Source organism: Engraulis encrasicolus, chromosome 3 (genome assembly GCF_034702125.1).
Source record: "Engraulis encrasicolus isolate BLACKSEA-1 chromosome 3, IST_EnEncr_1.0, whole genome shotgun sequence".
Classification (NCBI taxonomy): domain Eukaryota; kingdom Metazoa; phylum Chordata; class Actinopteri; order Clupeiformes; family Engraulidae; genus Engraulis; species Engraulis encrasicolus.
The window spans coordinates 56,828,598-56,853,419 of NC_085859.1; the positions used below are offsets into that span (position 1 = coordinate 56,828,598).

Sequence of the window (24,822 nt, forward strand, 5' to 3'; positions counted from 1 at the left end):
GCGCTTGACTGCAGACTCTGCTGGCGCGGGCCCTGCTTCCTGGCGTGAGCCCTTTGGCCAGTCGCCACCGTATCACAGGTCAAAGAAGTCGTCTTTCACTCTGGACGTACGGGGAGTCAGTTACAATTACACACATAGCAGTAAATAAATTAAAGATGCCCTCGAAAGACAAAAAACCCAAGAAGCTACCGCAGCGGCGGACTGTGGAGGAAACCGAAGAGGAGGATGACGACGCCAGGGAGCGGGAACTGAAGACGAAGAGGAAAAGCGGGGTCACCAGCCGAGATTGCACTGATGGCAAGAGCGCGAAGTGTCATCCTCCAACAGAAGAGTTGAACTCGCAGAGTAATTTGTCCGAGGAAGAAGTCAGGGAGCAGAGCGAAAGAAGCAAGAAACTAAAGGTCAAAAAGAAGAAGAAGAGGGCGAAAAAAGACCAGGAGGAGAGTGAGTTCAGTAGCGATGAGGCAAACAGACACGAGCAGAATCAGAGCAGCAGTGACAACGATGATGCAAAGAAGAGGTCGATAGAGACAAAACTACTACCAGATGTTGTGCTAGTCAGTAACGGGCACGATAAGAAAAAGAAAAGAGCATCTTCTGTCAAGGACATGGGAAAAGACAAGAAAAAGAAGGGAAAAGATGAGGAGGATACGACGGACCAGGACGAGGACTCCCCCAAGAAAAAGAAAAAGGATAAGAAAGGCAAAAAAGGAGATAGTGATGACGATAAAAAGGGCAAAAAGAAAAAATCTAAAATCCAAGACTATGTGGAGATATACGAGAATGAACTTAGAAATTACAAAGAAGATACCCAGGAAAACTATGAGGATGAGTACCACAAGAAAAAAGGTAAGGAATGCTCCCTTTAATAATAATAATAATAATTCACGACTTATTCTTAGGCCTAGCTTAGGCCTAGGCTATATAGACTAGGCCTATAGGAGACATGCATAGGCCTACACAATGTGGCTACAACCACCGACTTGAAGTTAGATTGAAGGCAAAATGGCTTAACATGATAGAAAGAGATTGAGCAACACAACAGCCTTTATATTGGCTGTAGGCCTAATCCATTTTAGACAATCATTTGCTTTTCATAGTCCAGAGGAATAGATCAAAACCCCAAGGGACTTTTTTTTTTTAAAAGAAGACACCTGAGATGGGTTATCAGTTTGATATGCATAATTTAACACTCCCACTGCAGTTGTGTTAAGTACCAGCAAATCTTTAATTACCAGGCGCCCCTGCTTTAAAATGAATGGCGTGTGTGTTCAGTGGAAAGCTTGCAGGGCAGTGGGCCAATATTAGCCTGACAGGTCAGACCATTCATTTTGAATTACTTCGTAATCCCAATAAGTCTTTTTTTCCCAAAAAAGTTCACATAGGCTAGGCCTACTCGTGCACATGTGATGCATAGGCTGTTTTCTGTTAACCTATACATAACAGCAGTTATAGTATAGTTGTTCCTTTGGACATGGCTTTATCTGAAATGCCAAGTTTTTGCATCATTTTTTGTACTGTATAGGTATTGGACATTGGCAATAAACATTCGGCCTACCTGTATACAGTAGGTCATCCAATATGAAGGCTATGATCCATCAATCACATGTAAGCTATTAACTTACAAGGCATACCTGAGCAAAGGTGATAGGACTGCACTGCACCCATTGGATCAGGGCTGGCCTGAGACCAAAACATGGCCTGGGCATCTTTGGTGTAGTAGGCCATCTCTTCACACAACCCGCTCCCGCTGCTGGAGAGGCATTTGTGCTGATGGGTTCATTTTACTCTCTAAGTTAGAGATAGACCAATTTTGTGGGCCGCCCTCAGAGGGAAAAACAAAACAAAAGTACCCTTATGAAAGTCGACCATGGTTTTAATGTAGTAACTACCATGGTATTTCATGGTTACTCTAAGTACTCTGAACCAACCATAGTATTACTGCTTATCCATGTTTTTTGATAACCATGCAAACTGTGGCTCCCAACTATGGTTTAATCATCGTTTAACTATGGAAACTAACCATGGATCATGGTAACTCGTGGTTTTCATGGTTTTTGGAACATGGCTTGTGACGATGGTTTCGTGGTTAACCAAGAAAACATGAAAACCATGAATAACTACTTGTGGGCAGCCGTGTTGTCATGGTTATGGAGTTGGACTGACGATCACAGATTTGCAGGTTCGAATCCCACCCTTACCTCTCCCTACACCTCCATCCATGGCTGAAGTGCCCTTGAGCAAAGCACCTAGCCCCACATTGCTCTAAGGACTGTCACCAATATGCGCTTTGGATTAAAAAAAGAATCATCTAAGTGTAATTTAATGAATAACTATAAACCGTGATAAAACCATGGTTAGTTTTCAGATTAAACCATGGTTAATTTTCGTAAGGGGATAGTTAAACCATAGTCAAACCATGATTTAACCATAGTCTTAAACCATGGTCAAAAAAACATGAAAAACATGTTCTATTTCATGCCTCCTGACCGCCAGAGGCGGCAAAGCCTGTGAATGATATCCTTCGCGCCAGCGCATGTCGAGACTTTATACCAACAAAGTCATGTATGACGCACCTCATGCTTATAAGAAGCCCTGTAGCACGTCATACGTCCTCTTATTCTTCTCGCGCTTGAATCGAGCACTACTAGCTGCTACCTCTGAATAGGGGTTATCATATGCATTAATGCATCCCTGATAACTCTGCATCAGGTAGCTATGCTCTTCTTACTGTAAGTATTGAAGTTCGGAAGATGGAATTATTATTCACGGTGGGACTCCCCGTGGATATTATTCCGCAGTGAATACAGTCACAAGCATTGGAGAAGCAAGCGGTGGACTACCCCGTTTTCACCTCCACAGTTCACACACAAAAGCACAAGAGTATGGTCCCTGTATGCGGCGGTTCCCCCCGTTGACCAATAATAAAGTGTGTATCCCTTACTTATACGTTGATGTACGACAAACCATAAGGTAAGAACTGTGTGGACTATCGCTACTGGCGTTAGCATCAGCAGCTAGCTAGCTAGCTCCTCAAGAACCTTGTGTTGTGTTGAGTGTTGCTGCTATTGTACTTCTGTTAACGATGGCTTGTTAACTAGAGCCTTGTTTACTGTATGTTGTTAAAATATGTGTTGCACGTTTTAGGCGTCGGATTTTTGTGTTAGTCCGTTGTATCGCTCTGTTGCAATGAATTCACATGCTAACAGTGGCGACGCTCGAATTGAGTGGTCGGCTGTTTGGAATGAATGCTCAATCTGCGCGATTGTATCGCTTGCAGCCTCGAGGAACCACTAATAAAAACAGCCTTATCGGCGGCCGAGACTGGAGTCAGAGAGCCGCCGAGATGGGCGAAGCTGCACAGTGAAAAACACTACATTTTTCCGTGTATGAGTGGACGATCTCTCCGCATTGCACGGCTTCTATCAGCCTCGGCAGATGCGCTTGTAACTGGCTGCCACTGCCGACCGAGCACTTGCTTGCGCTGCCACTCGCGCAGCCACTCTCGCACACAGTACTACCCCCGCTTCTTGTCGGGGGAAACTGGATAACCGGTATGACGATGGACATTGGAGAAGTGAACGGTGGACCACCCCGTTTTGACCTTCATAGTTCACATATTAAGTCTTAACTTCTTGAATGCAGAAAACTGCTATGAGAACGTCACACGCAGTAAAATTGAGTTGGACTCTAACTGCAACTACTGACTGCCTCCTTGTTTATCTCACGGTCACGGAGAGACAATGAATTAAGTGCAACTCGACTCTCCTCGTCCTTGCACATGCTTGGAGATGACACCCCCCCCAGTACATATTCAGATGAGAGTGGGGATGGTATGGCAATTGGATGCCAGTCTGCTGGCTATCACTTCATAACGGGCTACAGCCCTGACAGGGGGGAGTGTGTATTGTTGGCACTACTCCTTGACAAATTCTGGCTGAATTCCAATTGAGAGGCTACCCATAACACAGTGGCTACCTGCTCACATTAACTATGGCATGCCCTTGGTGCTGGCCTGACTGACCAAATATCAACATCTTTCCCCTGGTGTAACCCTGTTAGTTCCCCAGGCGAGGCCGTACACCCAGTACACCCATAGATAGGTGTGTCATACCGGCAAGGCATGTAACTGCACAGAGGAGGATCATTACATTATTATGACAAATAATGTTTCAAGTGACTAAATGAGGACCCCTGTTTCCTCAGTCCTAATAATTGCCACATTGCCACATTCCACCATAGCCATGCTAGCCATGGTCTCTGAGCTGGTCATACAACCATTATGCTTGAATTCTGTGGATTGTAATTACCATTTGCAAACTTGCTTGCATTACATGGGTACAAACCTAGCCCTACTGTGCATACTGTAAGGCAGTCTACTTGTGAACCCTGCATGGTTTCCAGTTGGGACCCAGGATTGGGTTGTCTTGTGTTATTGTGGCGTATGCCCAACATTGACTGGCAAGCACCATTCTCAGACGTATGCCATTCATTTAAGCTTCCGGTGTACCTGGCCAGCTGTCTGGGCCAGCAAACTAAGGTATGTCAGACGCCATTCTCTGTCCAATCCACAAGAGTGGCAGTTAGACATGCCCCAATACAGTGGCAAGCCCAAACCATCTCCCACTGAGGGTTTTTTCTAGCCCATTGTTGGACTGTATTCAGGAGCTAACCTGTTAGAAGGTAACAGGCTAGGCAACAGTTAGGCCACCGACTCCCTTGCAGAGCCTGCTTCAGGCCCATGATTGGAAGTCCAATTAGTCTCTGATTCCTCAGAGTGGGACAAGCATGAGCAGTCACCAAGCACTCATTTGGTCACCCAATGCTACGACTACTAGTACTACTACTAGTAGGCTACTGTTACTAATATCAAAACATGACAATGAGGATTATGATGACAATGGCTTGCATGCAACTTTTGTATTGATGCAATCTGACTGAAAGGACTGGCATGCCTACTTGTATGCTGTTGCATAAGTGCATCGCTTATCACTCTGCTTGTTGCTAACCATTGCTATTGAGGAGGCTACTCCCTACCATATGCCTTGCACTACTGCTGAGTGCACCCCCGAGTGTATACAGGTACCTCAGCCACCTGACTCGTGTGAAATCCGGCTTGTGCGCTCCTTGACTGGAGCATAGCCTGTAAGTTGCACCTGTATCATACAGCAGCTCTTAAGCCCTTATGATGTACTTTAATTTAAAGGCCTATCTATCAACGGACATTGGAAATTAGCCTATGGCTATACATATGGCAGTATATGTTCCTCTGTTAGGCTGCTGTACAGCCTACATGATATTGCATTTGCCCCTATAAGTTAAACCTTAACTAAACTAAGAGCCGTGGCTTAGAACTGGCCCAAACTGACAACACACAGCGAGCTCGCTTGGCTAAACAATCAGTCCAATGATTCTATGCTGGCAAATTTTGAATACTGTTTTGGCCACCAAGACAGATTTTGAATACTACTTGACTGGCCATGCCATCATGTGAGGACATTGCATTAATGTCAATGATTATGGGAAATATGCATCTCTGCCTGCTGTATGCCAGCAAGGCAGGCTTACACTAGAAATCTAGTGTTTCTCCTCGGGCCTGCTGGAATGGCCCTTACAGTGGTTAATCCACCTTGCCTCAGTATAGGTCTTAACAAGAATACACTCTCCCTCATCACCAAGCGGAAAGCTAGCGCTCTCTCGCTGCGGAGACATTCAGGTCTTTAAGCACCAGGTGAGCTACTGGTTGCGGCACTTGCACATGGGAGGTTCCCCTTGACTATGGTCTTACGCACACCCAACAGGTTGGAGGTGCAGTGAGGTACCCACAACCAAATGTTGATTCATGGAGCTGACAACAGGTCTGAACACAAATCTCCACAGCCTATGGCAATGCATCTGTCTGTCACACAATTCTTATCGCCCTTGCAGGGATGACATGCTCATTCAGTCAGACAATATGACAACAATGTGCTTCAACCATCAGAGGAGGGACACTTGCTCCCCTTCTTTCTGCTGAACAACTGTTTGTTGAAATGGGACTATACTAGAGCCATCCAAGACAGTCCACCTGTCAGTAGATGAATTCATTTATGGACACAATATTGGAAAATCTGTTGTTTGCCAGCAGGGCAACCACTGATTAACACATACGGTTTTCTTATACACAGGAGAGAGAAGTTTGGGCCTTGTATCTGAGTGTGATTGGCCAAACAACATACATACTTCTTCAGTTCATCACTTCCTATCATAAGTGTTACTTCAGATTTCAGCCACAATGTCTAGCAAGTCGGTGGCTATTCTATTCTCTGCTAAATGAAACTCCATGCCTCACAGAGTAGATCTCTTGGCACATGGGGAACAGGTATCTGGGACATCCATACTTGCCTCATTCGGCTGCAAGCATGGCCCTTGACCTAAGTCACTCTATTCGAATGACTGCAACCAGGCAGTTATGAATGCGTTAAAGACACAGAGGCCCTCTCAACTAAGCTACTGTGTGCAGATGCAGTTATGAATGTGTTAAAGTCACAGGGGCCCTCTCAACTAATCTACTGCGTGTAGATGGAAACTACCACCTGACGTAAGGTGTCATGTGCCCTAAAACAGGTTAAAGTTTCCTGTTTACAGAAACTTCTTGATGAGCTCAAGTCTTTCTATTGTGGGAGTTTACGTGGCAGCCATTTCTGTGAAACATGCTTAAGTGGATGATTGACTATATGTTTTATAGTCTTATTCATAGCAAAAGCAAGACACTTCAGTCCTTGGAGAGCCCATTACACTCCAAGTGATTTACACTGGGTAATATATTTATTTCCTATGTTACTACTCCTTTGTATCCTCTGTCTCAGGCCCCCCTTTTTTGACCGAGCAGAAGTGGATCTATCTTGGTGGCCTGGAGGGCAACCCCTTGATTTGAATAGCCTCCATAAAACATTGATTGAGTCACAGACACTTCAGCCAGTCCAGACTGGATGGGAGGAAGGCCAGGCGTCCATGGTGTGGCGCGGGTAAACTCTGTTATTCATACAGGATGTGTCTCCATCCTTCTGTGTACCTGTTGAGCTTGACTTATGGGGTTGCATGTCTGCACCCTGTGTGAATATTAAGGCACTGTATTTCTAAGGACAAGACAGTCCAACCAAATGTTGTATGGCATGTGGGTCACTTGGTATCCTATGTCTAAGGAGCACCCCTTACACAAGGGTTGTGTCAGGAGTAGTGTCCAGAACCCCACTGGCACTTTGACTGCACACTGAATGACAACAACGTATGTTATATTACACTGAATGACAACAACGCATGTTATATTATTCGTTGGTTGGTTGATTGGGCAGGTGGTACTACTTGCCATAGCAATAGTAGCCTCCTTCATGGGCAGCCCTAAGAGGGATTGCGGAAGGAGCGACTTGCTCTTGATCATTAACTTGGTTGTGTCTTGCCTAGCCCAAGTTATGCATTGAATGAAACTCTGTAACAGCATTTATGGGGATGCTCGTCCTCCTGACAGTGCTGGTATATGTCATTCACAGGCTTTGCCGCCTCTGGCGGTCAGGAGGCATGAAATAGAACGCTAGTTACGAATGTAACTGTGGTTCTATGAATGCCGGATGACCGCCAGAGTTTCCAGTCACTCGGACTCGCAGACACACGCGAGAAGTTTTCCGAGGACGTATGACGTGCTACAGGGCTTCTTATAAGCATGAGGTGCGTCATACATGACTTTGTTGGTATAAAGTCTCGACATGCGCTGGCGCGAAGGATATCATTCACAGGCTTTGCCGCCTCTGGCGGTCATCCGGCATTCATAGAACCACAGTTACATTCGTAACTAGCGATTTACCATGGTTCATTTTTGTAAGCGAACAGTATCGGTCCCTCAGAAATTGTGCCCACATAGTAAAAATGCCCTGTATGGCAAATTCCCAGTCCAACCCTGTATTAGACATTATTGAGCCCCAGTTGGTTGTATTTCAGCTCAAGTCGTTTCAGTTAAATGAGTCGCTTAATGTGATGTCACTTTGAGAGGTGATTTTACTCAACTTGATTCCTGACAAGCACCGCAGCTCAAATTGCTCTGACAAAAAGCAGTCAAGTGGAAGAGGAGACGTGATCTAGTGCATTTCGCAGAACATTCTCTTATAGCAGGCTCCCCAAGTTGCAGGATGTCGTCCATCTTGGTGCTGTTAACGCCCCAGCATAGATATTATAACCCTAATTAAAGTTATGGGCCTCATTAATTCCTTTCTGGTAGGTTGTTGAAAAGAAAGCTCAAGAGCCAGTCACACAGTCGTATGAGCTGTTTTCAGCAGGACAATGACTGTAAGCACTGCCCAACACAAACCAATGAATTCTTGCTGAAATTCAAGATAAGATAAGATAAGGTGAAACTTTAATATCTGTTTACGCAGGAATTTGTCCATTTAGTTCATGGGTTCCCAAACTAAGGCCCACGGCCCGCCTGGCCTCTTTGACTGGCCCTCCACCTCTGAGCAACTAGTTGCAAAAAATTATATAAAAAAAAAAATTATAAAAATGTATTTTATATATTTTTTTTATTTGGTTTTAGATAACACTAAAATATTTGTATTAACCATTTATATTTATATAGCCTAACTGCATGTGTCTGTATTATTTTTATGATTTATCGTTATGATGACCGAATTTCTGCCACCTCACTGATCGAGGACGTCATGCGCAGAGAATAGCAGCAGTTGAACAGCAGTGCAATGGCGTGCAGTAAAGTGAGGAAAATTGATCGAGAGTGTCGGGTTTTTAATGAACAATGGACCAGGGATTATTTTTTTGTTCCATGGAAGGACCGTGCCATTTGTATTATATGTAAAGAAAACGTGTCCGTGTTTAAAGAATACAACCTTCGCCGCCATCACGAAACCCGTCACAAGGAGTATGCTAGCTTGAAAGGGGCAGCGAGAGATGACAAAGTTCGGCGACTGAAAGGTGGACTAGCAATCACGGGCCAATCTGGCCGCTGTCCGAGCCAGCTACAAAGCAGCTAACCTACTGGCTATTCACGGCAAGCCGTTCACGGCTGTGTCTGAGGAAGTGTGCCCCGATAAGACGGATACCTTCAGAGGGGTGAGTCTCTCGGCACAAAGCATGACTAGGCGAATTGAGGAGATGGGGGAAAACGTCCTTGACCAACTCAGAGAGAAAGCGAAAGATTTTGTTTTTTTGCTTTAGCCATGGATGAGAGTAATGACGTGCAGGACACGGCACAGCTCTTGATTTTTATCCGTGGTGTTAACGCTCGTTTCGAGGTATCAGAGGAGCTAGCATCTCTGAAGAGTTCTATGCTGCTCTACCAGAGTGCAGTGCACATACCCAAACATCAAACAACATGCTCTGAGGATGTGCACCGTATTTGGTAGCACCTACACGTGTGAGCAGACGTTTTCCCGCATGAAGCAAATAAAAAATCCAACGAGGAACAGACTCTCAGATGAGCATTTGCATCAAACTTTGAGACTGGCAACTACTAGGCTACACCCAGACATCGGACTTCTCGCCAGCCAGAAGCAGGCACACAGTTCACACTGATAGGTAAATATACTGATTTTAACTATTTCAATTTTATGTGGCTGTAAACATGCATATAAACATGGACTATGCTTTTTGATGAAATATGATTGTTTTCATTGCATGTTAATTAATAATGCTACACTGTGGCCTATTTGTAAAATCACATCAAGGAACAACAGGCAACATATCTAGAATTATGATTCAACTGAATGTGTCCAATGTCATCCCTTTATGCCAGGTTTCCAGGCAGCAAGAGAGGGGACTGCAACTGCTGACCTCAAAGATCATTGCCCATCACTTACCTGCCCATCCATCCTTCATCCCACCTTGGTTACAGCATGTACAAATTCACTGCACATATTGCTGACTTCTTTTACTCTGTTGTTCTGTTACTCTCTTCCGAGTGCGTACTGCTCGGTCTCTCCTCTCCTCTCTCCTCCCAATCTCTTCTCTCAGCATCTCTCTCTCTCTCTCTCTCTCTCTCTCTCTCTCTCTCTCTCTCTCTCTCTCTCTCTCTCTCTCAGCATCTCTCTCTCTCTCTCTCTCTCTCTCTCTCTCTCTCTCTCTCTCAGCATCTCTCTCTCTCTCAGCATCTCTCTCTCTCTCTCTCTCTCTCTCTCTCTCTCTCTCTCTCTCTCTCTCTCTCTTTCTATGCACTGCCCCTCATCTCGATCTCCTATTTCAAAGGGTTATAAATCACTGTTTTAGGTTTGTTGATATAATGGTCATGGCAAACTTTGTTTTATATATTATTATTGGTCAATTTGATTTCATGATCTACATGTGAGCTATTATAGAGCAATGAAGTTCTGTTTGTTGTTGCTCTTTCTGTAATTTAAATGTTTTTAATGCATTCAGTTTGTGACATGTATGATGCACTTAATTATAACTAATAGCTAAGCCTTACTCTGAATATTATTGTTTATTATTTTCAATGCATTCAGTTTATTTGACCTGTATGGTGCACTTAATTATAACTTATCAATAGGCCTTCCTACAGTTTGTAATTTTCACCAGCCTAGTGTGAATGACCAGAAGTTTCTTGTCTTGATAGTTTCTCATCTCACTGGAAGTTAAACAGGCCTGCCCTTTCTCTTGTATCACTCATAAACTCAATCACCATATTTTTCTAACCTTTCCCTGCTATTTTTACATGGTTGTTATTAGAAAATAAAAGGAATACCTGTGGTATTTCAAATTGGAAAAACGTGAAGAACTCACTTCTTTTGTAAATCACTTGTAATGATGAACTATTTTGTGCTTGAAATTATGGCTATAACTGGCCGTGGCCGAGTATACAGCCCATATGATTGATCCCGGCCCCCCAACACAGTCAGGAACGATAATGTGGCCCCCAGAGAAAAAAGTTTGGGGACCCCTGATTTAGTTCATTAAAGGGACACTGTGCAGGAAATGGTCAAAAAAGGTACTGCAACTATGCTGCTCATTGAAACTGGGTTGGCTATCGCCAAATTAGATATTTACATGGAATTAACTGAGTAATAAACAAATATTTTCTAGTATGGTCCAAGTAGAGTCATTTTTGCAGCTAAAAATGGCTATTTTTGGAAATTCAAAATGGCGGACCATGGAGAAGATCCCCCTTTTCATGTATGAAAAGGCAATTTTTCCAGTCATAATGAATACTTAGAATTTGATGGTGGTGGTAAGTATTCATGAAAAAGGTAACATTAGTGAATGGGAAGCATGAATTCTGGAAATAAACAACTAAAAATCTCACACAGTGTCCCTTTAACACCGAGTCCATAAGCAGTAAGGGTGCTTCATAGTCCAAAAATAAAGCCTTGAATGTCTCTGGGGTGTGTGCCATTATTTTGAGTGGAGTATGTACTGTATTCCAAGTTGTAAGTGTTTGAATTATTTTTTTATATACAATTCTTTGGTGATTAGTTACAGTACATAAAATGAAGGGAAAAGGAATGTTTATACTACTTGCTTCTCCAAAGTAGATTGTCCTAAGATCATTAGGGCATGCTATGTATTGACGGGTATGCCATGTATTAGGGTATGCCATGTATTGACGGCCCCCCGTGAAAACGAGATGATTCATCTCAAGGGACTATCCTTAATACAATTGAAATTGATCACATTGAAATGCCGGTATATAGAAATTAGAAATATATTGAAGTAGGCTTGATTTGAAGCAAGCGATCTTGAGTGATTTACAGTTGTTTTTGAATAATTGGGAACATTTTTATGTCTTAGTCTGCTGCTTGTTGGCGGCATCCACGGCCCATATATCAACCAAATAATGCTCCATTAAATATTAATGTAATTATTTATTGGGGTACCCATATTTTCTGTACACATAAACATTATACATTTATAGTGCACACAGCTTACTTTTTAAATGCAATTAACACATTTCCCATGGACCCACCAGTACTCAAACTCCAGCCTTCTGAGAAAATCTAATTTGGGGCTCTGACCACTAAGCTTACAACAAAGAGTGAGGCTCACAGACATGTCAGTCAGGGTGCACCCACAACGACGTACAATAACTTACTGTAAAAGGAAAGTTGGTCTTTCAAAAGTTCAACAAAAGATAAACCTATGTGAAGGTTTTCCTAAAGGGCAACCAAACATCTGCATAACACTATATCAGTTACTGCAAATATATTTTTCTACTGTTGTGAAAGATTTGTGATCATTCCAAATTGGAGACAAATGTGAGCCATGATATAAATCGATTAATGACCATCACAAGGAGAAACACTTTAAAATATATTAAATTGTAACTGCCTACAGGAATGTGCAACACTCCATCTAAATTAATATGTAATTGCCTACAGGAATCGAGCAACCTGCGTTAGTTCTGGCAGACAACCTTGTCAACGCGCCCTTTTGCCTACTGGCTGACGCTGACCCAACCCGTACAACTCTCCACTAATCAGCTGCGCTTTGGTTAATCAGCTGCAGCTCGCAATTGGATGTTGACATTTGGCGCGCTTTATTTAAACTACCGGATTTGTTTTCCTGTCATTGCTTTTTGCTGCTTGTTTTGCTCCCATCACCTCCCCTGTTCCACCAGACTAATCATTGTCAAACAATGTCATGTTGTTGTTGTTGTTGTTGTTGTTGCTTGCTCTGTTCTAGGGGGTATTTTGCCTTTCCAGCTAAATGGAAGGCACACCACCTGAGGATGCTGCTGTTCCCTGTATTGGCTTCCATGGAGCTCATGGAGAAGCCGGGGAACTTCCTCCGAACAGAGCCATACCCCCAAACACAAATTTATGCATTCATAATGCTGTGTTTTCACGGGTTAAGCTAAATTGCATTTTGGGGCACATGTTTGCAACTTACTGTACTTAAGAACAGCCATGATCTTCTTAACTACAACTTAACTACAACAAAACAACAAAAAACAGCAAAACATTGTCATTTGACTAAGATTCACGTTTGAAAAGTGCAATATTGTTTCAAAGCTTTGTGGATCAATCTTTTGCAGATGATTAAAATCGCTTTTTTTCTCAACCACATCCTGTAGCTCTCTTCCACATTCACGTAGGCTACATGCACAAATACACAAGGCTTGTTCATGTAAATAGTACAAGTCTTTTCCCACCTTTCTCTCTCATACCAACGTTTCACACTTCATTCTGTCATACCAAGGTATTTCAAGGTATTTGTTTGTATGTGCTTCAGAGGCTGAGATATTTAGGTTTTGTAGCCTAGTGACACAACCCAGCGAGACAGAAGATCAATCTTGAATGAAATCGAATCTTATTGTGAATCGAATCGAATCATGACCTTCTGGATTGGATCAAGAAAATCTGGATCGATTCCCTATTAGAGATGAATTTGGATTTTGGATCAAAATCAGCCAGTGTCTAAATCTTGAATCTACAACGTCAGACTCATTTTGTCCGATGACGTCACAGTGGCTGGGTGCTTGTGATGTATAGCTGAGTTGAGCTCTAGACATGGCCAACAGAGTAGGATCACCATATGTGCTGGTGTCAAACAACAGCCAGTGTTACAGGGTGATGAATTATACATAGCGTAGGTGATTGGAAGGGCCAGCTCGCTCATGTGGACCATGCCAATAACTTAAGGCCCTAAGGGGCTACCAACAGTCAGGCAGTCAATCATTGACACTTGTCCTGAGTGAAGCATAGTACTTACAGTATATGCAGTCCAGTACAAGTTAGTGGAAATGGGGCAAAGATATGATGCACAGTTTATGTACGGTACAAACACATTTTCATATTGCTAGTTTGGGTGGTGTAATTTAAATATCTACCTTGCCGTCAGATGTCAGCATAAACAAAATCATATCAAATATCACATGGGAATCAAATATGAATATATTTACAATAAAAAGCTATTGAAATATGAAATGTTCGTTCTGGCTGTTTGTGGCCTGTTTGTCCCCCTGTCCTCCTGTGGCTTTCAGGTTCATTCCTTAATCCATCCCACAGTCATACAGAAAGGCACACAGAAAGATGTGACCAAAAATGTGTAGATTCATTAAATATCAGGTAGGCCTACCGAAAAATTGCATGATGAATTTAGTATTGTGTGATATATTGTGTGTTATATGCACCGGTGTGGGTTATTAATTGGCCCTCATAGGTGTTAGGCTGGTTACAGTTGTTTTTGTTTGTGTTTAGGCCTATGTGCAGTTTCATTACATTACTTTACCTTGGTGCTTGTTCGAAGTTATGAAAATGTGAAATACAGCAGCTTGCTAACCTCATAGTTACCTGTGTTCACCCCCCCACTCCTTACACACACACACACACACACACACACACACACACACACACACACACACACACACACACACACACACACACACACACACACACACACACCTCTATGTCTTTGTTACCCTGATAGTGTATGAGGTGGTCACCATTACGGGAGATGTGGCTGGAGCGGGCACAGACGCCAACGTGTTTGTTACTCTGTTTGGAGAGTACGGGATCACACCAAAACTTCATCTTGCCAGCAAGTGAGTGTTCTTTCATTTTACCCACACAGACGAAATCTGCATATCCACACAGATTATTCTGCATGTTCGTTATATTTCACCCCCTTTTTCAAATATGCTCAACTTATTACTGAGCCAGCCACACAACATTAAGTCAGATGTGTGCTGCTGACACACAGTAGGTCCTATAATGACTATAGGGTTTTGCATGGCCTGGTAGCCACACAAACTAATTCTGGACAACCACAGGTCACAGTAAATCATTTAAGGATAATGCGTAGGACAAATATTACATCATCTCAGTGTTATCATCGTCACTATAATCACACTTGCATAAACTGTATACCTTAATGTTTGGGTTCACCCTTTATAATAAGTAAGATGTAATTAATAAACATTTAAGACAGTTGTATAAGTAAAGACATAACTGCAAAAAACACAGTGATTTAAAAAACACATTACATTTACTGTTCATGCACATATATGCACATAACTTATGCTAATGATTCAGTAAGGTGTGTGTGTGTGTGTGTGTGTGTGTGTGTGTGTGTGTGTGTGTGTGTGTGTGTGAGAGAGAGAGAGAGAGAGAGAGAGAGAGAGAGAGAGAGGGAGAGAGAGAGAGAGAGAGAGAGAGAGAGAGAATCTGAGATGTTTACTTTTTGTTTAAGTTGTAGTAGATATACTGTTTTTTTTCCTTTGCTTTACATACTACATTAACAGCTACAGTAATTGAATGAGCCAGTCAGTATGTACAGTAAAACGTTCTTTTGATTTTTTTTCTCCAATTTCACAGCACAGAAAAGAGGTATTTGATTGTTTTGTATTGACAAGAGACACCTAGCCGGCGAGCCTTCTGATTGTACCAGTGACGTTTGACTTTCTGGACATGACATTCTAGAACCCTTTTACCATGGATCATTCTGAGCCCTTGTGCTTGATGGAGCAATAAAGTGTGTCCTTTCATTAAAAATGCATATTTTGTTGAGCCATGGCTCAGAACCGTTAAAGCAAACAATGTCAAACATGAGCATGGCTAATTTGTTGACATGCTATTGAGTTCCAAAGATAGTGTGTACAGGGGATGAACCCTTGAAGAACTGTGGTTAATTAATGTAACCCAGCGGAGAAAAAAAAACATGCAATTCCCTGTTTAGAAGGAAAAAATCCACTGCAATAAACATCCTTTCATGCAGTGCATAAGATGAACATTATAAGTTCAGTATATCGTAAAAAGTATTCATTGCAATATTATATCCACACTTTATATTATCACGCAGTTTGACATATACAGTATATCTCCTCAAGATGTACCATGGTAAAAGAAGAGAATATCAATGTGCAGTGCTTACATGATAAAGAAAACCCTAACCGGTCCTTTACAAAAATGCATAGAACAGTATTGTACCCTTCACTTTTCCCATAAGGAGTAAAAAGTGAAAGATAGCAATACAGTACTATGGATTTACAATGATTTGTTAGTTTAAGAATTAATTTAGACCCTCAGTGATCCTTGTATTGGTATACATGGCATTGCATACCAGGGCGACAGATGCAATGGCATGTATACAACACATATTGCTTTTAACTTTTTCTGAGAGTGATGGAGGTTACAGTATGTTTTTATATTGCAACACCATAGGTAGGGGTTGTATTCATAGCAATATTATAGACCATTTAGACCATCTGTGATCCTGGTATTGGTATACATGGCATTGCATACCAGGGAGACAGATGCAATGGCATGTATACAACACATATTGCTTTTGTCTTTTTTGAGTGTGATTGAGTTCACGGTATGTGTTTTATATTGCAACACCATAGTTACCATAGGGTTGTATGATATTGAACTATTGAAGACACAATACTGGGTTGTTCTTCTATTTACATCATGGTAACTATATGCTATATGCATCAAGATGTAATGTTACGTACTTAAACGGTCTACGCCTAACCATAACCCTTACCCCATGGTACAGTGGAAGTACATAACGTTACATGTCATTACATATGCTATGCTACACGGATCCATTGACTTTCACTAGCTTAGCGACATATTCCCTCTTTTAACTTGTCTTAAAGCAAGACAACGCTTAACATGAAAAATAAGACACTTTACCACCTTTATAAACCCCAGCCAACGATTTTAACTGTATTAAGCCCCAAAATAGTGGCATACCCCTTTAATTAACAGTAATGTGTCCAATCCAGTAAAGTATAACATTATTTTTACCTTCCCAGCTGGAACAATTCAAAACTACGCTTTTGCACACCTCTGTAGTTGGACAGGTGTGTAGGATATTATCCCAGTGGGGTTGTCATTGAATTGTAAAAAAAATCCCACATTCTACGAAGAAACTTTAATACAATGTTTCGGTCATCTAACCTTCTTCAGGTTAAGTTACTACCTCAAGGAACCTGAAGATGACCGAAAAGTATTAAAATTTCTTCGTGTAATGGATAGTGTGCGAGATTTCTTTACACCAGCTGGAACAATAGGCCTAGGCCTACAACTCATTCTATGACTGTGTCAGTGTGTATTGGGATTTTGATTGTGTGTTGGAAGTAGAGTTAGAGAAATGTACAGTACTGTAGAGCATCTGTCACACAGTGCAGTGAAACGAGGGGGGTATGGTTAGTATTGCTATGTGTTTTGCATGTATCAGCATGTATTATTTAAAGCAGGAAGTTACATATATCCTCGACACATTGAGTTATAATGATCAGGATTACTTAGCGCGTTCCTACTTCTTGGGCACATAAATGATTAATGAACACTGAAGCATATGACTTGTATGTAAACACCAGTTTAGAATGGTACAATAGTATTAACCTTTAAGGAAGTGACAGAAGTTTGGATATGAATATTAATGAGATAATTTGTCACATGTCTTACAGGAGCCGAACCGCTTTTGAAAGGTGTAAAACGGATGTTTTTCGCCTCAAAACGCATAATGTTGGTCCTCTGAAAAAGATAAGGTACGTACAGTATTATATATTGTATAAGTGATTCAAGTGTTAAAGTGACATTCTACCATTTTAGAACGTCTGAAAGCAATTTCTCCACCATGTCTGAAACGGCTAGAAGAGCAGGAGAAAGGTAAAACCATAGACTGTATATTACTGGACAAAGGATTCATGACGTCACCCATAGGCCTTTGCGCAGCCGAAATGAGGATTAATTCACAGGGCACTGTCATTTTAACACACCTGGGCATTGTTTTCAATCCGCCTTTTCATGACCAGTTCCGAATTTCAGAAGCTGAAAATCGCTTCTCCCGATGTCTGGAGGAATAGGTTGCTATCAATCATGGGAGCCCTGGCAACCCAGCTGTTAATAGTTTGTAAAACGTACACTATGCGCACTTTCCACACGCATTCTATTGTGTACGCCTACTTTAGAAACAATTTAAAGCACTGGTCACAATATGTGATTGTGTGAATATATGATGTCATTGTGAATATCAACACAATTGACAAATGGAAAATCGATCTTTGAACCAAGTTTTAAGTACAGTATGTTAATTTGAAAATGGTCTGGTTAACATTGGAGCTTAAGCTTAGCCAGCCCCAGCCATAACGGGAAAAACTGGCTTCATTACTTTGACTGGAAGGTTGGCTTGGGTATAAGATCAATCATTAAACCCATTTAAGCCTGATGATTCGTATATGTTGTTTGGCCTTTGGTGCCTGGAGACAAATGTATGCTGCATTCAGGCTCTTGAGATTTTAGCTTTTTTAAATAAAAATGTGGGTATGTTACAGCTGAATGAACACATTCTAATGCAAGATGGGGGTCTTACGGTTTAAATGCAACTTATTTCATGTTTTCATGTAACTTCAGACCAAAGTGCAAAAATGTTTGTACACCTTATCTGTTATCGTATCTGTGTCTGTGTCTGTAACTGTATCTGTCTGTCTGTGTTCGTGCATGTGTCCGTGCATGCAAGTCTCAGCAACGAGAAGAGATTGTGAGATGTGTGTTTGTGCGGAGAGAGAGAGAGAGAGAGAGACCCAGGAGGGTGACATTTGCTCCTTTGCTTGTGCTCCAGAACTGAACATGATAACACTAACCCCAATGGCCAGATGGTCCCTAGACTGTTGTAGAATTCACGTGCCATGGGGAAGAGTATGCTTTCCAGTTTAAAAAAGTGGAAATTATGAGGATGGTGTGTTCAAGTCCATTTGTTGTCATAATGACGTAAAACACTAGTGAGCTGAAGTTGATCTTGATAATCAGAGTTGTATAAAGTTAAAGTGGAAGTACTCTCACAGATGTGATTACAACATGAGTGGTATGATATTGCATGATTTTATCTTAATCAATCATGCTACCAGTGTTGTAATTACATCTGCAAGAGTACTTCAACTTCTACATTACACAACTCTGTTCTCAATGTTGTTAGTGTGCATGTTTGAAACTGCCAAACATACTTCAAACCATGTTGTGTTTCATATTTGGTAGGCTTGTGCTCTTTTGCATTAACGTTTTACTCTGCCATTCACAATATAAACGTACACTGCCTACAAAAATAACGCCATAGTTGTTATGCATACAGTATGCATACAGTATGTTATTTTTGTAACATACTGTATGTGATTATAGAGAGATAGAGACAGAGCGAGAGACATCTTGTTTTATTGTGCACTCCTCCAGAATTGAACATGATAACACAGGTCTGAACGCCAGCTGGTTTCTGGACCGTGTGACCGTGACGGACATGAACAGGCCACACTTGCGCTTCTACTTTGCCTGCAACAACTGGCTAAGTAAAGACGAGGGAGACCACCTCTTCATCCGCGACATGCTGGGTACCTCAGACCCCATGGACATGCCAAAATGTGAGTTTCCTTTTTAAGATAAAGCGAGTAAAGTTGAAAGCCCAACTGGGAAACTCTGACTCTCATTGTCATTGTGACACAGCACTCCACAACACACAAGTGTACACTGCACACAACAAAATTGCATTCATGCCTCACCCGTGCAAGGGGGCAGCCCCCAATGGTACCCGAGGGTGGGCAGTGCGGCAGGACGGTACCATGCTCAGGGAACCTCAGTCATGGAGGAGGATGGGTTAGCACTCTTTTTGCTTTTCGATTGGGCACGACACAGTTCAATTGAAGAGCAAAAAGTGGCGGCCGAGTCGCCCTGCGCCGAGCTGTAGGCCTACCAGAAAACCGGCATTAGATGCAAGACTTCTAGTGTAGACTCCTTGTAACCCATACAGGAGAGTGGGGAGTACTGCTCTCTATTATAGGATTTTTTGTCTTTAGAGTTGAGAATGCCCCACTGGTACAACTAAGGAGGTGGTGTATCTCTTCATGGCTTTAGGTGACAGTGGGCTGCCAAGATAATGCGAAGCACAATTTCCATCCTGGTTTTCACTTTTCAGTCAATGTGCCCTGTGATGATGCTATTATAGCCCTCTCAGAAGAGGATAGTCTATAGTCACACACACACACACACACTCACACACAGCAGGGCCGGATTAAGGTGGCTCGGGGCCCCGAGGCTACAGGTTGCTGTAGGCCCCCACGGAAGGCAAATTTTGGGACAATATTACATAGACAGTGTTATAATTCTGAGCTAGGAGTTTAGGATGGCATGTCTGCCAACAGGAAATTATTACATTATAAGGTTCTACAAGTCTTTCTATATCTCTTAAGCCAGGCTTAAACTACACGACTCCCGATTGTGTGTACGATTTTGACGTTGTTGTGCTCCACACACTAGAAGAGAATTGCAACTGTCAGTCTTATCCCGGCTCGCAACCACCGAGACAATGCCCAATGTTCTATTTCCAGTCGCAAATATCAAACAGTGATACGATTTGCGATCGGCAACTCTTGGAGCTGCCAAAATTCTATCTTAGAACGTTGCACACGAGGAGGATATCTTGCCCGACAATCACTTGCGATGGTCCTGGGGGATAATGTTCCAGCGATTGTCGTAAAGGGGTTTTCAGCCTAGAATCGGGCCGATGGTTGTGTAGTTTGAACCTGGCTTTACTCTGAGTTTTTACCTTATGACAATCATCTGGTCTGAAATTATTTAAGAATCAGTTTAAAAGTCTATCCTGTATTTATATATTTATTTATTTACCAACAGACAACAAATATCTTATAAGTGTGTTTACGGCGGACGTCAAGGGGAGTGGAACAGACGCAGATGTCTTCATCAATATCTTCGGAGAATTCGGAGACACAGGTAAATGCAATAGCACATAACAAGCTTTCAACAGAAGACTTTAAAAACAATGTATAGTAGCTTTTAAAGGAACCCTCTGAACCTGAGTTCTATATGATATGTTTTGTGTGTGTGCATGTGTGTGTAAGGGGTGGGTATTGTTCACGATTCGATGTACATCTCGATACACATGCCAAGATGCGATACTATCACGATGCATTGCAATGTATTATTGTGATTCATTGCGATATTTATTTCAGTAAATGTCAAAAAATACAGCTGACTTGCCAGTTGCTGTATAGCATTCATAAGTGAACTTACAACAGAAAACAGAAATACTACTCAAATGAACTGGTGGCACATTCCACACACAATGTTTTTTACTTTTTAATATTATTATTAAATTATCGATTTTTGGTGTCAGGAATCATGCAGTATATCGTGAAAACAAGTATTGAGATGCATTGTCATGACTGTTTTTGTGCACCCCTAATGGATAAGTTATTAACTTAAGTTATTTACCTACACTTTTATTGGAAAGGGGAAAGGTGTCTGGACAATGATAGGAACAACTTTGAGAAAGGCACTGAAGACAAGTTTACCCTTGAAGCACCGAATTTGGGGAAAATACGTAAAATCACAATCGGACACAACAATAAAGGATCCTCAGCAGGCTGGTTTGTTGACAAGGTAGGCAAGGATTTTGCAACAAAACACACCCTACAACATCCTTCCTAATTGGGATATTCTGAAATCACACATTTCTTCTAAGAAGAACAACAGCATTTCCTTCTCACACATTTTTTTTCATACTGTTGTCACAGGATATAGACGTTTTGCTTGTTGGGTGACTTTAAGTGATGTAGATGTTTTCATGTGAAAAAAGACAAATAGGCGTCCTAAGATTTGTACTTTTTTCAGTGTATAAACCGCTGTGAAAAGGTATTCATATTTCTACAATTTCCTTCTAGAGGTCTGTAGAGGTCTGTGTAAGCTTTTTGATTTTCTTGTGACAAGTGTAAGGGTTAAAAAGGAACAGAGCTGGAGATAGAGGTTGATGCAATGTGCTACAGCACTGCCCTGCATGAAATAATTATGACATAAACATGAAAAGTAGTTGTGTCAGATCCACTCTAGTCAAAAATGAGACGGGAAACACAGATATATTTCAGAAGCTTGAATGCATACATTTGTATTTTGGGGTATGGCTCTGTTCGGAAGAAGTTCCCCGGCTTCTCCATGAGCTCCATGGAAGCCAATACAGGGAACAGCAGCATCCTCAGGTGGAGTGCCTTCCATTTAGCTGGAAAGGCGAAATATCCCCTAGAACAGAGCAAGCAACAACAACAACAACAACATGACATTGTTTGGCAATGATTAGTCTGGTGGAGCAGGGGAGGTGGTGGGAGCAAAACAAGCAGCAAAAAGCAATGACAGGAAAACAAATTCGGTAGTTTAAATAAAGTGCGGCAAAGGTCAGCATCCAATTGCGATCAACGGCTGATTAACCAAAGCACAGCTGATTAGTAGAGAGTTGAATAGGTTGGGTCGGCGTCAACGAATAAGCAAAAGGAAGCGTTGACTACGCGGTCTGCCAGAACTATCGCTGGTTGCTCGATTTGTGTGTGTGTGTGTGTGTGTGTGTGTGTGTGTGTGTGTGTGTGTGTGTGTGTGTGTGTGTGTGTGTGTGTGTGTGTGTGTGTGTGTTTGTAAGTCTGTATTGTTTTGTATGCTGGCAGCATTGGTTAATTGTGGATGGGGCCCGTCTACCTAAATTGGGGGTGAATGAGTTCGGGTCAGGAATACGTCACTTTAGTCTTGTTGACAATCAATTGTCTCTGTACCACATGGTCAGAAGATCTACTGTACCTATGTTTTTTTGTGCTGTCGTGTTAGCAAGGTGAAGAGCAGTTTGTACAGGTATGCTCTTAGACTCATGGCATCTGACACAAACTGGCTGTAATCTCTGGCTATGAACAACATTCTCATTCATCTTAGTTTTACCAGTAATAACACATTTACCTGGAAAGAATATTTAATGTGTTCATTTAATAGAGTTTAGTGGAGAACTTTCAGCATTTGTAAAAACATACCACATAAGGTCCACATTAAGCATGTAGATGAGTGGAGAAATATTGAATTGGAGAATACCAGACATACTGTAAATGTATATACTATTAATACCAATACTCTCACTGGCACACACGCACGCACGCACGCACGCACGCACGCACGCACGCACGCACGCACGCACGCACGCACGCACACACACACACACACACACACACACACACACACACACACAGTCTCTGCAAAATGAGATCATTCTTCCTCACTGATCAGTCACCCTATCGCTAGCTGAAAGGAAACACCTGCTTGTTTTACAGGATCAGCTTTCCTAGCAAGAGACAATTACTCACTCACACGCCCATAGGTACACATACAGACACAGAGAAGCATGCACCCTTGACATCCACTCTCTAGCTGAAGTTTATCCTGTTTGCTAGCAGAGTACAAGACAACAGTATGCCCAGTGTGTGCTCTCTTGTATGTTGTGATGAATTATTGCATTTGGCCCTTATTTTGGCAATCATTATGCAACCAGAGCAGTTTTCTTTGGAGGTCATTTGTAACAATACCCTTGCCTGTAGTTGATAGTAATTGGACCCTCCAGTCACTCATTAAGACGTGGATCCCTCTTGCACCCCAAACCATTGTGTACTCTTCCCCAAAGCCATTGTTCATACTAAGCAACTAACGACGTTTACAGCTATGTTAGCCTGATGCATCGCTTAACGATGCAGGTGTTTCTGAACAGCTAAATTCGGACAATCTATTGTAAGGTGCAGCTATTCCGTCTTTAAAGTGATTAGATTGGACCTAGCGTCAGACCATCATATGCATACACCTCACCTTTTGTTGAGCACTTCTGGGTTTTTTGGTAGGCTCACACACTATTAATGCTTTGCAACCACCAAGTGTTTGAATGATCTTATATCCTAACTCACTTCATGTTCACCAGAGCAATGACAAGCCAAATAAAGACAAGGTTGTTTCGAAGGTTGAGATTAACTGACTCCCTTGGCTGATCAATAAAAGTGTATCCTGCTGGCAAAGATTAATTTAGTGCAGTATAATCATCAGGACCCTGCCATGAAGCAACCCAGCATTAAGTAGAGCAAACAATGGCATAGCATGCAGTTACAGGGTGCTCAGTAAGTGTCGCAGTGTGAAAATTGTAAAAAAAATAAATAAATAAAAAAAAAGCCCAGTGCTACCATACGTTACTCCTTGACAGTGTCTGTTTGTGGACTTACGAAGAAGTAATTTCACTGGAATGACATTTGTCAGGAGAGGAACAGGTAGATGAGGCTGTCCTTGGCAGTCTCTGAAGTTATTATTATTATTTTAAGGTAGAAAATGCACACAAAAATGTGTTGAATTCCACAAATACAGTATGCCATTATCCCACAGATAAATTTCACCGGTTTCCAAATGATAAATGTTCATCAGGATTAAAACTCACGAGCCACTGAAAAGGAGGCCATGTTGGATTGCCAGTGTGGTGTGCAAACTATGCAAATGAGATTTTTCACTGATTTTCCTAAAAAGTTACAATAAATGAGTCATCATAACTTTGAAGTCCTCAGCTGTTATATCAAGTACATATCAAATTATTACAAAATACAAGTACAAAGTATGTACATTACTTTTACATACAAAGTATTATTACAAAAACAGTATAATACATAATATCTTTCTCTCTAACAGGTGGTCGTAGATGATATGGGCAACAAAACCATTTATGAATTCCCCCTGGGGCGCTGGTTCGCCATCGACGAGGATGACGGGAAGATCCAGAGAGACGTTCTGGTAGGAGCGAGCCAGCCCACAGGTGAGTCACCAAGGGACCAGCATTACAAGATTGGATAGATAGATAGATAGATAGATAGATAGAGAGATTGAGAGATAAGTAGAAGTAGTAGCCTTCTTTTGTTTAGAGACAGAATTTGGTATCAACAAGTGGAAAAGGTGTTTTACCCTTAGGAAGTTTGGAGGTGGACTAATTTAGGTACGCTCCCACAAAAGCTTTGCTCCAGTTAACAAGCTACAAGATCTCAGTGGTTCTAGTCACTTCTCT

General features: G+C 41.8%; 1 protein-coding gene across 1 annotated transcript in view; it reads left to right on the forward strand.

Annotated features, from left to right (window-relative positions):
* The first annotated feature begins 248 nt into the window (after window positions 1-248).
* The window catches only part of loxhd1b (lipoxygenase homology PLAT domains 1b), a 66,827-nt gene continuing 42,253 nt past the window's right edge, over window positions 249-24,822 (forward strand). The window contains exons 1-7 of the mRNA XM_063195761.1: window positions 249-849; window positions 14,404-14,518; window positions 17,393-17,473; window positions 19,152-19,336; window positions 20,604-20,702; window positions 21,223-21,371; window positions 24,453-24,576. Of these exons, the coding sequence (XP_063051831.1) occupies window positions 609-849; window positions 14,404-14,518; window positions 17,393-17,473; window positions 19,152-19,336; window positions 20,604-20,702; window positions 21,223-21,371; window positions 24,453-24,576 (994 nt within the window). The 5' untranslated portion in view covers window positions 249-608. The remainder of the gene's footprint in view (window positions 850-14,403; window positions 14,519-17,392; window positions 17,474-19,151; window positions 19,337-20,603; window positions 20,703-21,222; window positions 21,372-24,452; window positions 24,577-24,822) is intronic.